The 18,231-nt window shown below is 43.1% G+C and overlaps 1 protein-coding gene across 1 annotated transcript; it reads left to right on the forward strand.

Moving 5' to 3' along the window:
- Nucleotides 1–1,581: 1,581 nt before the first annotated feature.
- LOC106563165 (sphingomyelin phosphodiesterase 4) lies at nucleotides 1,582–16,831 on the forward strand. The gene is given in 21 exon segments (XM_045689957.1): nucleotides 1,582–1,675; nucleotides 2,105–2,190; nucleotides 2,363–2,449; nucleotides 6,908–7,044; nucleotides 9,297–9,372; nucleotides 9,482–9,590; nucleotides 9,723–9,775; nucleotides 9,890–10,041; nucleotides 10,821–10,953; nucleotides 11,057–11,128; nucleotides 12,548–12,679; nucleotides 13,413–13,561; nucleotides 13,674–13,764; nucleotides 13,881–13,978; nucleotides 14,130–14,293; nucleotides 14,411–14,616; nucleotides 15,421–15,651; nucleotides 15,778–15,909; nucleotides 15,998–16,126; nucleotides 16,213–16,501; nucleotides 16,504–16,831. Coding segments are annotated over 20 exon segments (2,496 nt in total). The 5' UTR covers nucleotides 1,582–1,675; nucleotides 2,105–2,151; the 3' UTR covers nucleotides 16,521–16,831.
- The last annotated feature ends 1,400 nt before the right edge of the window (nucleotides 16,832–18,231 follow it).

Consider the following 18,231-nt stretch of genomic DNA (forward strand, 5'->3'; position numbering starts at 1 on the left):
TGACGAGGGATGTTCTCTTGATAAGTGCATGAATTAGACCATTTTCCTGTACTGCTAAGCATTCAAAATGTAACAAGTACTTTTGGGTGTCAGGGAAAATGTATAGAGTAAAAAGTACATTCTTTTCTTTAGGAATGTAGTGAAGTAAAAGTAAAAGTTGTTCAAAATATAAATAGTAGAGTAAAGTACCGATACCCCCAAAAAACTACTTAAGTAGTACTTTAAAATATTTTTACACCACTGCCTTTGTAACCTTTATTTAACTAAGCATGTCAGTTAGGAACAAATTCTTATTTACAATGACAGCCTACTGGGGAACAGTGGGTTAACTGTGTTGTTCAGGGGCAGAATGACAGATTTTTACCATGTCAGCTCGGGGATTCAATCCAGCAACCTTTCTTTCCTGGCCTAACGCTCTAACCACTAGGTAACCTGCATTTTGGCTAATACCAGAAGAACACTAGTCCATTTAATGATTGAATGAAACGCTTGTTAAGTGGCTATACAGAGAGAAAAACAAGTTTAACATCAGCGATCTTGGCGAACACGTGGTTTTTAGTGTTTGAACATCAGAGGTACAGTGAGGGAAAAAAGTATTTGATGGTCTAATTCATGCACTTATCAAGAGAACATCCCTCGTCAACCCTCCTGCCTCTGATCTGGTGGATTTTTGTGTTGTTATTCTGTCTCTCACTATTCAAATAAACCTACCATTAAAATTATAGACTGATCATTTCTTTGTCAGTGGGCAAACGTACAAAATCAGCAGGGGATCAAATACTTTTTTCCCTCACTGTATTATCATATCAGATAAACCCACATTGGCCTCCACGGAGAAAGACAGGAGATTATTGAGTGCCTGGATGGGGATGCACCTGCAATAAAGCTCTGCTTTAAAGTGATGAAATTAGAATTATTCATCAGCCATTGATTAATCATTTTGACATACTGCCTAATTTCCAGGCAGAACAGGGAACTCCAAGGGTATTTGTGAGGTGTGAGTGCACTTAAATCAAAACAGGATTAATATGCTTTGTATGGAATAGTGCTGGCCCCCTGGGAGTTAATACTCAATAACACAGGGGCATGTCACTGTGAAATTGAAACACAAATACACACAAACCAAATAGTTATGCCACATACTAGGCTACACAAGCACACTTATCTTTGCATTTGCAAAAAGCATACTTTGCACTTATCTTGATTTAGATTAGTTTAATTCCTTATCAATACAATTGCAAAAAACATACTTTGCTCTTATCTTCATTTAGATTAGTTTAATTCCTTATCAATTCATTTGTATGCATATACTATCCATGATGATTGATTAACCTTATTGATTAATTGTTGATACACCTAGGAGGTAAATGTAACAATGTTTAACAGTTAGTAATATTGCTTTATCACAATTCCACGTGGTCTATGAGCCAGCTGTAAACCTTGGTTTACTACATTTTTTTGTTTTGTTGCAACACTGCCGTCTACCTAGATTAGCCTACCTGACTCTTCCATCCTTAAAGTACTATCCACATGGGTGCGCTGTGTTCACAAGAAAGCGGCGGTCGCGTGCCATATCCTTTTAGGGAAATGACATCATTTTCGCTTCACTTTGCTGTGTCTAATGGAAACGCGGTAGATTGGAACTTGAAAGTCTGAAAATTTGTAGTCGAGGGAGGTAAGACACATTTTAACCCAGTGCATATTGCAGTTTTATTTTCTATAATAAGATGAGACTATTTTGAAAAACAAATTGCTTGGTCAGCCCGTACCGTTAGCTGCTGCCTGCCAGTGCCACACTGTTATAGATGGGCTAGCTTAATTGTACAGAAAGCTAGCTAGCAGACGTTAGTGCTAGCCGGCTGATATTAGCTAACGTTAGCTAGCTAGCTAACTAGTCAGCCAAGCCATGGTTTCAGCCACGTCTAAATGTATAGTCTAGCTAGCTATCTTGCTTCCAATGTTTAAACATTTTGTATCCATCTCTGTACTCATAGCTAACGTTAGTTATCTAGCTAGCAATGGTGCTACTGCTAACTAGTTTGCTTGACAGAAAGAAATGTCAACAAAGCCCCTCTCAACCCTTTCTGCTTTGTTTTCTCCCCAGGTGTCAAGTGGATTTTGAATCGTGACCCGTCTCGAATAGAATCTTATATGGCTGCCCCAGCCTTGCAACAGCCCAGTTTTCTTCTGGTTAGTGATAACTCCTATATTGTATTGCTCGTCATGAGCTAGTTACATGTGAAATACATGTTGCCTGCCTGAAGTTCTCATGAGCCAAGTCAATGTCACAAAACGTCAGTTATCTAACACTGTGACAGCAGTAACTGATGTCAACTCTTATGATATTCTCTTCTCGTTACAGGCCAATCTGAAAGTTGACTCGACCACCAAACCTTTTCTCCAGCGGTGCCAGGAGCTGGTGAAGGTCATTGATGACTACACTGCAAAGGTGCAGTTTGCTTGTATAGACCGGTGTTGTCTATCTTGCATGTGTTGTTAGAGATTAAATTGTGCATGTTTAGGTCCAAACTATGTAAAATTTGAAGCAAGTTGTCAATTCTGGATAAAAAAAATCGAATCAAATTGTATTTGTCACATGCGCCGAAAACAAGACCTTATCGTGAAATGCTTACTTACAAGTCCTTAACCAACAAAGCAGTTCAAGAAATAGTTAAGAAATTATTTACTAAATAAACTAAAGTAAAAAATAAAATAAAAAGTCATACAAAAAATGACAATAACGAGGCTGTATATGGGGGGTACCGGTACCGAGTCAATGTGCGGGGGGGCAGGTTAGTCGAGGTAATTTGTACAGTACCAGTCAAACGTTTGGACACCTACTCATTCAAGGGGTTTTTCTTTATTTGTACTGTTTTCTACATTGTAGAATAATAGTGAAGACATAAACTATGAAATAACACATATGGGATCATGTAGTAACCAAAAAAGTGTTAAACAAATCTAAATATATTTGAGGTTCTTCAAAGTAGCCACCCTTTGCCTTGATGACAGCTGTGCACACTCTTGGCATTCTCTCAACCAGCTTCACCTGAAATGCTTTTCCAACAGTCTTGGAGTTCCCACATATGCTGAGTACTTGTTGGCTGATTTTCCTTCACTCTGCAGTCCAACTAATCCCAAACCATCTCAATTGGGTTGAGGTCAGGTGATTGTCACCAAACTAGATGGGATAGCGTATCGCTGCAGAATGCTGCGGTAGCCATGCTGGTTCAGTGTGCCTTGAATTCTAAATAAATCACCAACATTGTCACAAGCAAAGCACAATCACACCACCACCTACATGGTTCACGGTGGGAACCACACATGCGGAGATCAAAAATCTCAAATTTGGACTCATTAGACCAAAGGACAGATTTCCACCGGTTTAATGTCCATTGCTCGTGTTTCTTGGCTCAAACAAGTCTCTTCTTATTATTGGTGTCCTTTTTATTTTATTTTGATTAAACCTTTATTTAACTAGGCAAGTCAGTTAAGAACAAATTCTTATTTACAATGACGGCGTACTCCGGCCAAACCCGGACGACGCTGGGCCAATTGTGCGCCACCCTATGGGACTCCCAATCACGTCCTGATGTGATACAGCCTGGATCCTTTAGTATTGGTTTCTTTGCAGCAATTCGACCACGAAGGCCTGATTCACGCGGTCTCCTCTGAACAGTTGATGTTGAGATGTATCTGTTACTTGAACTCTGTGCAGCATTTATTTGGGCTAAAATTTCTCAGGCTGTTAACTAATGAACTTATCCTCTGGAGCAGAGGTAACTCTGGGTCTTCATGAGAGCCAGTTTCATCATAGCGTTTGATGGTTTTTGCAACTGCACTTGAAGAAACTTTCAAAGTTCTTGACATTTTTTGGATTGACTGACCTTGTCTTCAAGTAATGATGGACTGTTTCTCTTTGCTTATTTGAGCTGTTCTTGACATAATATGGACTTGGTCTTCTACCAAATAGGGCTGTATACCACCCCTATCTTGTCACAACACAACTGATTGGCTCAAACGCATTAAGAAGGAAAGAAATTCCACAAATTGAGTTTATTTTATTTTTACAGGAACAGTGCACATTAATCAACGTTTCAGTAAAAGTGCCGGTTTTAGCCAGCCGGCTAATTTTCAACCGCAGTCCCTGGGCAGGTTATTAAAAACTATTACAATACAGACAAGCAGTGAGCACATGCAGAGCAACATAGGATAAGCAAGACGTAGCATACAGATAGCAACAAAGAACAAAAAGCAACAAGACAAAATCCATAAAAGTAACAGTGTTTCCAGACCTCACAAGCTACAGACAACATGGAAAGCGGCAAAACACAGCTAGGGATTATGTTCACAAATCTGATTGACCTTTAGCCATATCTTCATGTTTTTTGTGAAAGTGTGATAGGTCGTGCAGTTATGTGTGTCTGATGGCAGTGTATTCCAGACATGGGAAGCTCTCACAGAGAAAGCGGATTTACTAAAGGTGCTTTTCCTTAAGGGAACTATACAGTCACCTCTCATGGCAGACCTTGTGGATCTGCTGCCATATGTTTGGGTTTTCTGTTTAACAAAAATACTGAGTGGAGGGGGAGCCAGGCCATTTAGGATCTTGAATACAAGACATGCGTCAGTGTATTGCACAAGATTTTCCCAACTCAGGAGCTCATGCTTTCTGAGGATGTAACAGTGATGATGGCTATTGGGCTTCCTATCAAGAACTTTGAGAGCCTGTTTGTAGACAGACTGAATGGGTTTTAATGTTGTACAGCAAGCTTGGGCCCAACTAGTCAAGCAGTATGTTAAGTGGGGGAGTATCATAGATTGGAAGTACAGTTTTGCTACCTCTGTAGTCAAACAATTTCGTATAAATCGGAAATTAGCTAGGTTGAATTTGGTCATTTGAATTACCTTTTTCACCTGCTTTTTAAAAGAGAGGTTGGAATCAAGTATGATGCCAAGGTACTTAAAATCAGATACCACCTGGAGCTTCTCCCCTGACACACAGACATCTGGCTCAGTAGCATTTGTTGCCCTCTTTGTGAAGAACATGCAGACAGTTTTTTTCACATTGAGATGCAAACATGAGTCACTGAGCCACTTTGTAACCTGGACCATTACAGTAGTGAGTTCTTATGCAGCTTGTTGTTTGCTCTTTGCATGCACATATATCACTGTATCATCTGCATACATTTGAACTTCAGACCCAGTACAGACAGAAGGCAGATCATTAAAGGCTGAACAGGAGGGCCCCCAGTATTGACCCTTGGGGCACACCCACATCATAGCTAAGAGTGGGCGACAGCTCATTGCTCACTCTGACACACTGAGTTCTGCCTTCAAGGTATGATTTCATCCATCTCAAGGCATTGGGGGAAAAGTTGAACTTGGACAATTTGGTGATGAGAATCTCATGGTTAACAGTATCAAAAGCTTTCCTTAGGTCCAGAAACACAGCCCCAACAACGCCTCCTTTGTCCATCTTGGACTTCACATTTTCCAGAAGAAAGCAGTTGGCCGTTTCTGTGGAGTGTTAAGCTCTGAAGCCAAACTGCATGGAGTGTAAATGAACTTTTAAGAAGACACACCTGTTAATTGAAATGCATTCCAGGTGACTACCTCATGAAGCTGGTTGGGAGAATGCCAAGAGTGAGCAAAGCTGTCATCAAGGCAAAGGGTGTCTACTTTGAAGAATCTGAAATATAATATATTTTGATTTGTTTAACACTTTTTGGGGGTTACTACATGATTCCATATGTGTTATTTCATAGTTTTGATGTCTTAACTATTATTCCACAATGACTTGGGTGACTGGAGTCTTTTGAAAACATTTTAGGCCTTTCTCTGACACCGCCTAGTACTTAGTTCCAAGATGGCAGGAAACTTGGCCCCAGTGATGAACTGGTCCGTACACACTACCCTATGGCAACTGCTCGGTCTAATATGAGCAGTTACCATACCAGGCGGTTATGCAACCGGTCAGGATGCTCTCCATGGTGCAGCTGTAGAACTTTTTGAGGATCTGGGGACCCATGCCAAATATTTTCAGTCTCCTAAGGAGGAATAGGTGTTGTCGGGCCCTCTTCACGACTGTCTTGGTGTGTTTGGACCATGATAATTTTTTGGTGATGTGGACACCAAGGAACTTCAAACTCTCGACCCGCTCCACTACAGCCCCGTCGATGTAAATGGCGGCGTGTTCGGCCCTCCTTTTTCTGTAGTCCACGATCAGCTCCTTTATCTTGCTCACGTTGAGGGAGAGGTTGTTGGGCCTACCGCTGTTGTCATTAGCAGACTTAATGATTGTGTTGGAGTCGTGCTTGGCCACGCAGTCGTGGGTGAACAGGAGTACAGGAGGGGACTAAGCACGCACTCTTGAGGGGCCGCCATGTTGAGGATCAGTGTGGCAGATATGTTGTTGCCTACCCTGTCATTCTTAGTTGCTTGGAGGTGTATGATTTATATACACCGCTTACTAGTGTTTTATGTTATCTTTTGAAAGGGTTGGGGCAGACCCATAAGTTGGATTCTCCAGGCTTTCATGCCAATGTGGAATGTGTCTAGGCAGTTGTTACTGTGTGGTATGGTGGGATCAGAGGGGATATCAGGGTAGGGTGACACAGCGCCTGGAAATCAGGGTCTCAGGAACAGCTGCTACGCTGCAGATGCCTCACTGCGTGTGTTACAGAGGAAGAGCACCTATCTGGCAATAGGTCAGAAAGAGCATTGAACATCCCTACCCAAACCGGTTCAGCTGAACTCAACCATGTTATCCAATCTCATTCATCCTCTTGTCTTTCACCGGAAGTTTCCTCTCCATGATCTGATGACATTGTTGTGGAGGGAGACTAAAGCAGGGATAATGGAGGTAAGCTTGTGACTGACAGAATTAATATCGTTCTCTCTTCAGGAGCTGCACCTGATCTTCCCCTGGCTTGTAGAGAGTGTTTTTGGAAGTCTGGATGGGGTCATCGTGGGCTGGAACCTGCAATTCCTGCAGGCACGCAGCAATGAGTACAACATTGTCATGGACTTTCTCGATCCTAGGTAGGCCTCACAAGCTCCTTTGGTGTTAGCTGCTATTTGCAATGCGGGTGTATTTACACTACAGCATTGCTCCTTATTGTATTCGATTGCACAAAAACAGTCCGTGGGAAGCCAGAAGTTACAAATATATATATATATATTTCAACTTACTATGCCAGTGGGCAAGCCGGTTGGTCATTAAAACGGGGATAATGTGAGACAAAATATCTAAAGATATTTCCAAACACATAGTGTTAATGTTACTTTGGTGGTGTGTGTGTGTGTCACTTCACTGTGACACACAGTATGTATTACAGTGCATTCGGAAAGTATTCAGACCCCTTGACTTTTTCCACATTTTGTTACGTTACAGCCTTATTCTAAAATTGATTAAATACTTTTTTTCCCTCATCAATCTACACACAATAACACCATAATGACAAAGCAAAAACAGGTTTTTAGACATTTTTTCAAATTTATTTAAAATTTAAAAACGTTAATATTACATTTACATAAGTATTCAGACCCTTTACTCAGTACTTTGTTGAAGCACCGTTGGAAGCGATTACAGCCTCGAGTCTTCTTGGGTGTGACACTGACACCTGTATTTGGTGAGTTTCTCCCATTCTTCTATGATGATCCTCTCAAGCTCTGTCAGGTTGGATGGAAAGCATTGCTGCACAGCTATTTTCAGGTCTCTTCAGAGATGTTAGATCGGGTTGAAGTCTGAGCTCTGGCTGGTCCACTCGAGACTTGTCCTGAAGCCACTCCTGTGTTATCTTGGCTGTGTGCTTAAGGTCGTTGTCCTGCTGGAAGGAGAACCTTCACCCCAGTCTGAGCGCTTTGGAGCAGGTTTTCATCATGGATCTATCTGTACTTTGCTCCGTTCATCTTTCCCTCGATCCTGACTAGTCTTCCAGTCCCTGCTGCTGAAAACAATCCTCACAGCATGATGTTGCCACCACCCTGCTTTACCTTAGGGAGGGTGCCAGGTCAGACATGCTGCTTGGCATTCAGGCCAAAGAGTTCAATCTTGGTTTCATCAGATCAGAGAATCTTGTTTCTCATGGTCTGAGAGGTCTTTAGGTGTCTTTTGGCAAAATCCATGCGGGCTGTCATGTGCCTTTTACTGAGGAGTGGCTTCCGTCTGGTCACTCTACCATACAGGCCTGATTGGTGGAGTGCTGCAGAGATGGGAGAACCTTCCAGAAGGACAACCATCTCCACAGAGGAACTCTAGAGCTCTGTCAGAGTGACCATCGGGTTCTTGGTGACCTCCCTGACCAAGTCCCTTCTCCCTAGATTGCTCAATTTGGCCTGGCTGCCAGCTCTAGGAAGAGTCTTGGTGGTTCCAAACTTCTTCCATTTAAGAATGATGGAGGCCACTGAGTTCTTAGGGACCTTCAATGCTGCAGATTTCTTTTTTTTTACCCTTTCCCAGATCTGTGCCTCGACACAATCCTGTCTTGGAGCTCTATGGAGAATTCCTTCGACCTCACAGCATGTGTTTTGCTCTGACATGCACTGTTATCTAGATAGGTGTGTGCCTTTCCAAATCATGTCTAATCGATTGAATTTACCGCAGGTGGACTCAATCAAGTTGTAGAAACATCTCAAGGATGATCAATGGAAACAGGATGCACCTGAGCTCAATTTCGAGTCTTATAGCAAAGGGTCTGAATACTTATGTAAATAAGGTATTTCTGTTTTTTATTTGTAATTTGCAAAAAAAAATCTAAACCTGTTTTCGCTTCATCATTATGAGGTATTGTGTGTAGATTTGAAGAGGAGAAAAAATGTATTTAATCAATTTTAGAATAAGGCTGTAACATAACAAAATGTGGAAAAGGTCAAGGGATCTGAATATTTTCCGAATGCACTGTATGTATGTGGCTGTACAAGACGTGTATGACAATGTACAGTGTCTATTTTGTACCAGTACTGTGTGTCTGACAATTTCCCCCTCAGGAACATTACATTTTATTCTTATTTTTTTCTTGAACCTTTTATTTAACTAGGCAAGTCAGTTAAAAACAAATTCTTATTTACAATGACGGCCTACCGGGGAACAGTGGGTTAACTGCCTTGTTCAGGGGCAGAACGACAGATTTTTACCTTGTCGGCTCGGGGATTCGATCCAGCAACCTTTCGGTTACTGGCCCAACGCTCTAGGCTACCTGCCGCCCCAGCCTAAATGACTTCATAAAAAGCATTTTTAGAAAAATAGTAATGTACTCTATACTGACTTAATTATGATTGTATATGCTTTTCAGTGGGCCAATGATGAAGCTTGTGTACAAGCTTCAAGCAGAGGAGTACAAGTATGAAATACCTGTCAGCTTTCTCCCTGTAAGTCTCATCCCTTTTTAAACATGTTTTTTTCTTCTCAATTTGAAACATAGCAAGGTCTTCCACAACAGTGATTGGTGTAAAGCTTGGATGTTATTTTCTCTTGCAGGGTCCTGTAAAGGCATCCATACAGGAAGGTGTCCTCCCAGATTGTCCACTTTTTCACAACAAGCTGCAGTTTCCTCTGTCTGGTCTCCAGACACTCAGCCTGGCGCTCAGTATCCTTGATGCTCAAACTCACACTCAGTCCTCGCCTTCTCACAAACATACAATGTGGACAATGACAATGTTTGCTTACATTATTTACATTTGTTTTGTAGTCTGGTGGTATGTCCTTAAACCATCTGCAGATCCATTTGAATATTACATGTTCATATTTGCTTCCAGTCTTATCACACCAAAGGTAAACCCCACTCAACTGTCATTACAACAGTAAATGTTTTGATAGTTTGTGATAACTTCCATGATAATCAGACTTATTTGACCTAACGTGATAGTTTTGATGTGATTTTCTCAGAACTACCCTCTGGGCCAGCATGTGAGCAGCTTGGACAATGCGTACTTTGTGCTTGTGGACACCTACCTCAAGTACTTCCTCCCTACAGAGGGCAGCGTTCCTCCCTCTCCATTCGCCGACAATAGAGGCTCTGTGTCTCCACCTGCTCCCAGGTACTCTACAGTAGGGATAGGTCTCATCAAAATAAATTTTTCTGTCAGTGGTGTAAAAATTACTCAATGGTCATACTTGAGTAAAAGTAAATATACCTTTTTAATAGAAAATTACTCAAGTAAAAGTCACCCAGGAAAATACTTTTAGACTTTTACTCAAGCAGTATCTGGTTTGAAATGTACTTAAGTACAGTGGTGGAAAAAGTACTCCAATAGTCATACTTGAGAAAAAGTAAAAGCTATACAAACCAGATGGCACCGTTTTATTTACGGACAGACGGGCACACTCCAACACTCAGGCATAATTTACAAACACATTATTTGTGTTTAGTGAGTCCGCCAGATCTGAAGCAGTAGGGATGACAAGTTGTATTGATAGTGCCTGTATTGGACCATAATTCTGTCCTGCCTTAACATTAGAAGTGAAGAGTACTTTTTGGTGTCAGGGAAAATGTATGCTAGTAAAAAGTACATATTTTATTTAGATTTGTAGTGGAATAAAAGTAAAAGTTGTAAAAAAAAAATATATATATATATATAAATAGTCAAGTGCAGATACCCCAAAAATGACTTAAGTAGTACTTTAAAGTATTTTTTACTTCAGTAGTTTACACCACTGGTTTCTGTGAATGTGAAAGGGTTGTAATCAGTAGGGTGAGAAAAGATGCTACCTGAACTTGTCCAATAAGAGCACACACTTTTACCTTTGGCTCCTCTTAGTTTCTCCTTCCTTCCTCATGCTACAACTCAGAGCTCACGGTCATGTCTTTGGCGCCCAGGGCTCCCAGCGTGCCTTTTGCAGGGTATGGCATCCACAGCACCAGCCTCCTCAAGCGCCACATATCCCATCAGCCCTCGGTCACTGCTGACCCTGCAGCCCAGGAGATCTGGAGGTCAGAGGCATTACTACAGGTGAGGCTCCTTTGTCAGTCATGAATGTATTTAGTCTGAATGATGTCAGTAAGGTGTTTAGGGAATCGGGAATAAGACGTGTGTTTGTGTGTGTTACCCCCAGGTGTTTGTGGAGATCTGGCTGCATCACTACTCCCTGGAAATGTACCAGAAGCTGCAGTCCCCCCAGGTGAAGGTAAGAGCATGTCACATGGACCCTCCCACCACCAAGCTCCCCCCTCACCCCTGCACTGCAGCAACGCACGGCTGACTGGCTGATGAACCCCCCCCCCCCCCCCTCACTTGAACAACGGCAGGGCGCGTCCCACTCGAGTGCCATGCTAGACCTTCCTCCAAGCCACAGACATGGACCCCACATGGTGATCAGCGTCAAATCAACCTGTCCCCTGGCTGGGACTGGGACACAAAACGGGTCACATTGTCCTCTTTTCAACTAGAGGGGAGTATTTCTATAAGACTTGCACTCCCACATCGGGGCTATAATAATGTAGTTTATATCCATCTCTTTTGCACTGCATAGATGGGTATACTGTATATTAGTTGCTGTTTCTTATGCTTCTTTGAGGGTAACTGGAAAATCAGGCAGAGGGAGGTCTGGCTTTGGTTTGTACTGATCTATAGTCTCCTTATTTGCACAGATTAGGAAACATGAATGTTATCAAAATGAACAAAGTTCAATGTTAAACCAATCAAAATAGGGCACAGTAAACATCAGGCATTTGTAATTTTATTTGAAAGGCAGGCTTATTTTTTGATTTTCTTTCCTTCGTTGCTGAATTATTGGCTTATGGGTAACTGCAGCACAAATGTACTGCACCGATTTGGCATGTGTATCTGGTAGTAGTGCTTTAGCTTCCCGCATGACCTGTGTGTGCCTTCTGTGTGTGTGTGTGTGTGTGTGTGTGTGGTGGCTCCATTAACTGTTTCAATGCCCTTCTCTATTGTTTATTTGGTTGTTGGGCTGCTAGGCTGGTTGCCATCTCTACTTCTGTTCATGTATCATTTAGCCACCACCCTTTGTCATGATCCATACACCTGTCAAATCCCCAATGTACAGGCCATACCCTTCCCATCCCTGCTGTCCCCTAGTAACCTAGTACATTCCCAGTCTGTTAAATTGCATAGTTAAAGTTAAGTATGTGGTCCTCCATAGTGTAAGAGATGCAGTACCCCCTCTTCCCCCCCTAAAAAAAACCAACCTGTCATGGCCATTGGACTGAAACAATCCTTTTACCTGTGGACTGTTCTTCTACCTAAAATAACAAACCCTGTTATTAACCATGTGTTGTTTCTTCTGTGCCTCATTGATGAGGATATTAACCGTTTAATCTCTCCTTTCTTGGGTGTGGAAAAGGCTACTGCATCACCCTAGCTGTCATAGCATTGTGTTCCTGTGGTCAATATCTTTTTGTTTTGTTTCTTGTTTTCTCCCATATTTGGTGTTCACTCCTTTTCCTTTGTGGATGCACTATATCCTTTTCTCCTTTCTATTCTCATGTTCACCTCCTTCCCTTCTCCCCCTCTCTCCTCCTTTCCCAACTGTGTTGTTGTCGTTTCCCTCCTCTTCCTCCCCTGGTTGTGACGGGTCGTACAGCTGGCGCTGCTGCACTATCGCCTCAGTATGTCCAGCATGCCGTGCCAACCCCTGACCCCTCCTGGCTCTGGGACCCTCGACACGTACCAAGTACTTTTACCTTTCCATCCACTCCCACCGGGCCTGCTGGAGGTAAACCTAGGCCCTGAGGACAGAGTAGCATTAAGGTTAAGGTGGGGAGGTCAAGGGTACTTCTCTTCAACAAAAAAAAAAACATTTGAATGCCGTTAAAATGCATTCTGTAAAACCAACTGCTTGGTTGACGCAACCAGTCAAAGACCTATCCTTGGATGGACCCCATTTTGACGGCACGAAATTCACATAACGTCAAACATCTCACAGTAGGATCTGGCCCATAGAGAAGTATCCTTGAAAGGAGAATGTGCCTTCAAAGCATGTTTTGAATTTGAAGAGAGTGACGTTTTCATTGTATGTAGCTTGTGGATGTCTGTTGTGTTGCACACTATCCTTAGTTAATGTGTGTCATTGTTGTCTTTCCCATCTCACATTCTTCCATTGAGAAAACACTACTACAGTATACAAAACATATAAATAACCAAATTGCCCTAAATCAATTAAATAATTCATCATCAAATTGTCTATTTTCCTCATCATTCTAAGAATAATGGATCTGAATATCAATTTGAAGTACTGTATGTGCCTGTTTCTGAGCTAGACACAGATTGTTTTCAGCTAGGCTTTTTCAACAGCAGGGTAATTTGAGAAACAGTAACAATGGCTAGGGGAAGAACCAGGATTAGGGGAATGTTCCAAGCCCAATGTGTGATTGGTTATTGTTATCCGAGGAGCTTTGTGTGATTGGCTGCTGCCCCGTGGATCTCTGTATGACTGGCTGCTGTTTCAGGAGACTTTCACCCCGACAGAGGAGCACGTTCTGGTGGTGCGTCTCCTGGTGAAGCACCTCCATGCCTTTTCCTGCAGCCTGAAACCTGAGCAGGTCTGCTCCTCGCCCTCGGCCCACTCCCACGCCAGCCCCCTGGAAGAGTTCAAGAGGTGAGCTGAGCAGTGAGCACCCCAATAGTCAGACATAAGGGTCCACGTTCTCTCCAGGAAATCACAGTCGATCTAGTTTTGTCTGTAATTCACTGTGGCCCTGTCTATGTAGGGTGGTGGTGCAGCGTTTTGTCCAGCAGAAGCTCTATGTGTTCCTCCAGCACTGCTTTGGTCACTGGCCTTTAGATGCCTCCTTCAGAGCGGTAGGTGTTCCAACTCCATCCTCAACCTTCTCAACTTGGCTGGTGTCAATCACGACTCTCTCTCATTGGGTCCACTTCTTTTCTTATCTCTATACCACCACTGTCTCTGTGTTTAGGTGTTGGAGACGTGGCTTAGCTACATCCAGCCGTGGAGGTACACAGGAGAGAATACCAATCCTCAGACAGACCAGAACAAAGGTGTACCTGAGAAATGGTGAGTTATCTGTTGGATTACAGTATAGGTCAGGCTAAATAAATGTGTGCTAGCAGTGCTTCCTTGAAATGTTTTACTCAGAGGCACGGTTTAGTATTGGTGTATTTGTCTTACTGATTCCAAAAATGTTCTGATCCATCTTCCTGACCAGGGGCTTGTTTGTTCAGGAGAACCTGCTCATGTACACAAAGCTCTTTCAGGGCTTTCTAAACAGGGTGGTACGCATAGACTTGGTCAACGTCAAAAATGCACTAATGGTCTTCAGGGTGGCCAAAGTCTTCGCTCAGCCAAACCTATCAGAGATGATTCAGAAAGGTAAGAACAGAAACATTCACCCAGTCTTATGATACTTGTGTGATGCAGATGCACTAATAGTAATGTCCAAGTACAGTAGACTGTCCTACCCTAACCCTCCTATCCGTCCCTCTCCAGGAGAGCAGCTGTTTCTGGAGCCGGAGCACGTCCTCCACCATCGGCAGCACCGGGTCTTCCTCACTCCAAGCCACGGTGGCAGCTTCCTGTCTGCCCGGCAGTCCGTGGTGACAGACAGGGTGTTCAGGGTGAAGAGCCACGTGTACGGCCTGGAGGGCCAGGACTGCCAGTACAAACAGATGTTCGGCACAGAGCTGAGGGGCGCGGTGAGTGGAGTGGAGGGAACCATACTTGGGGGTGGTTTCATTGCAATTCCAGTTTTGCACGTTTGTAATTCCCATTTCTGGAATTGAACCCAACTTTGGGAGAAAAGTGCTAATGAGGCTAATGGTGAGCTAGCTAGTGTTAACCACCTGCTACAAGCACAGTCTGTGTGGACTTTATTGAATTTGCTAGGCTGACTGTTCACACATTTTGTCAATCATCGGTTAACTGTAGTCTCAGTTGAGTAAAATGAACTAGCTACGCTCTGCAAGATTAGATTGCTCTGAACTGCACTGTGTTGCCGACTTTCTGGAGAAAACTATGTTCTCCTTGCTTCTCGCAACAGACCCAACCGCCCAGGCCTGCCCTTCGTCTTAGATTTACATTTGTCATTTAGCTCAGGGTCCAAACTCAGTCCTGCCTCCCCCTGGGTGAACGTTTTGGTTTTTGCCCGAGCACTACACAGCTGAATCAAATATCCAACTCATCAACTCAAGCTTTGATGATTTGAATCAGCTGTGTAGTGCTAGGGGAAAAAACTAAACGTGCACCCAGAGGGGGCCCCAGGACCAAGTTTGGGAAACCCTGATTTAGATGCTTTTATCCAGAGCGACTTAGAGTAGTGAGTGCATACATTTTCATACTGGTCCCCCATGGGAGTTGAACCCACAACCCTGGCATTGCAAGCGCCGTGCTCTACCAACTGAGCCACACAGCACCACTAGAACCAATCAACAACTACTTTAATCTGATGTTTTGAGGCTGCATATAAGCATGGTCACTGTTGTCATCCTTCTTTGATGTAGGTCCTGAAGCTCATTCAGATCATCGCCCAGGCAAGGCAGACAGCCAAGAGGATATCAGATCACTCAGCTGAAGTGGCGGCCAATAACTCCTTCATGTCTTGGTTTGGAATGGGCTCCCCCGACCTCAACTACACCTTCAATGGAGGAGAGGTGGATGACACTGGGGAATGTGTCAAGAAGACCCACGAGTTCCTGGAGAGGTCACTGGACTACCTCTGTCAGATATTTCGGGTAGGTTTACACAGACGTTTTCCTTAAGATTTTAGCATGTGCTAAACTGCTGCAATTGATATGAATCAAACTTAATTCAACTAATTTGGGGTGAAAATGGGTCATGCTATTCTGTGTCGTCTCCAGCTGAATGCAGGACAGCTTTCTCAGCTGATGGCTACCCTGGGCTCTGGTCAGGACGATGGGAACTCCAGGCAGCTACCAGACTGTGTTCAGGGTGAGAATGGACTCATCCTCACAGACCTGGGCCGAATGCAGGTCAGACTACTTATTCAACTCACCCAAAACTACAACCCCAACCATGTCATAAAGGGATTATTGTTAAATATGTGTGATGTTTTTGCAGATCATCAATGGACTGCGTAGATTTGAGATTGAGTACCAAGGAGATCCAGAGCTTCAGCCCATCAGGAGCTATGAGAATGCCGTCCTGGTCAGACTCTTTTTCAAGATCTCGTCCCTGGTGAATGAGAGGGTATGTGATATGTAGCCTAACAGAATCTGAGTTATCATAGTTTTAGTCCAAGCATTCCGTAATCAGAACCGTTCTCCCCTCCACAGTTCGGAGGTCACATGGAAGCTCTGTGCTCGCGGCCGGACTTCCTGGGCCGGTTGGGACGACACTACCTGGCCAGCCCTGAGGTCAAGGCGGACAGCAGGCAGAGGAGCCCAGAGACACGGCGAACAGCGGAGAGGAACCGACGGCCGCGGCTAAGCCTGCGCACACTAGCAAGCTACAGAACCCTGCTGATGCTTCTATTTCTCTACCTGTTTGGGGTGCTGTTCTCATTCGGCCCCATATCCAGCACACTGCTCATCCTTACAGGCGGCTTTCTCTATGGACTCTTCATAACCCTGTTTGGAGATAAACTCAAGTCCCAGTAGCAGGGGAATGAAAAGGCTTTTTTTTTGCCACTTGCCTTTGTGCTTGGCCATCTGTTATGATATATTCAGACCCTTTTTATTCTTGTAAATAAATACAAGTGCATTGCTTTTCAGATGAAGTTTGCTAAATCTTTTTTTTAAGCAGTTTTACTGATTGACAGATGTGAACAATAGTTGTATGATTTCATATTCTAACAAGATATTGAATGTTTTTCAATTGAACATTGAAAGGATGGTGGTGATTATCCTCAAACTACAAGATTGACAGGTGTAATAAATAGTTACATGACTCTTGCACTAGTATTTTGAATTGATGATAATTTAACTGAAGATGGTATTCTTTGCCTTTATCGTTTTTCTATGATTGCTTGTCTGTATGTGGGAGCATGCAAAGACGACAGAAATGTAGTTATACAATGTTGCATTCGAATGACAGATTTTAATTTCCGCCACAGATCGACAGTCTGGTTGTCATGGCAACGTATGCAGGCGTGCTTGTCCACTAAAGACAGGTGAAAGGGAAAATAAATCGTAAGTGTACGTGGGTAATCTGTTGTATTAACCTTTCTTATCTCGTTCTACAATGCATCTTCTTAAAATGTGATTTTTAAACCTAAGTTTAACCACACCGCTAACCGTATGCCTAACCTTAAATTGCCCCCCCCCAGAACCGCTAGTGACCGTGACACGGATACCCACGTTGCATCGCTTCAGAGTAATATTCCGTTTTTGCAACTACAGGACAATAACACGTCAGAACCTGTTTGAACTGCTTCCTCCATGTCCCTGCACCCTTTTGGGAACCAGGCAAGGGTGACCCTCCCAGCCCTCAAATAGCCTGAACTTAGGGTTGCCAACTGTACCGTATTCAGTGTTGCCAACAAATATTCAGGGTAAGTTGCTAGAGGCACGTTGATTTGTTGCTAAAAGTTGCTAAATTACATTGTGAGATAACGTAAAACTGCGTCGTTACGTAGAATACACAATAACGTTACTCAAATTGACTGGCCGTCTCGGCAAAAAAATATGATTTGACATTTGTTCAGGTACAGACTCCCACTCTTTTCTGTACTTTTGGCTGTATAATTTTGATTGAGACATGTTGATTGATGTTGTAAGTTCTGTTCAAGATCAAACATTCGAGACCAACTATATTCATTGGGTTTGGCTCGAACCCGTACTACTGCTGCTGCAGTCAGCCAACAATGATTTGCAATGTACTGAAATTGCTGCTGGCCTTCTGCTGACGTCACTCGCAATGCACTTTTGCAGCCAGACACGTGTGTTGTGACTGACTGTGTGACAGAGAAAATCGAATTTGTGTCATTTAGAGGGAAAATGCATGCATTTTAGGGTTTGAGACACTTTTCAAAAGTTGCTAAAAGTTCCAGATAAATGTTTAAAAGTAGCTAAATTTGTTGCTAGGTGCTGTTTGAAAAAGAAGTTGCCAGGGTACTCTGAAAAGTTGCTAAATTGGCATCACTGTCCGTATTAGCCGGGATGTCCCTTATTTGTCCCATACGTGATCTCCCTTGTCTCGTATATTCATCCAATCGCAGTATAGCGTAAACGCGCCAATTTCTGTTATTGTTCGGTCGGTTATGGCATAAAGGAAATATGGATAAACCTGCAAAAAATAAGCCTGTGCAGCTACAACAAACAATGGGAAGCAAGAAAGACGTGGGTTAAGGCTGT

The sequence above is a fragment of the Salmo salar genome, chromosome ssa11 (assembly GCF_905237065.1).
Source record: "Salmo salar chromosome ssa11, Ssal_v3.1, whole genome shotgun sequence".
In the NCBI taxonomy this organism is placed as follows: domain Eukaryota; kingdom Metazoa; phylum Chordata; class Actinopteri; order Salmoniformes; family Salmonidae; genus Salmo; species Salmo salar.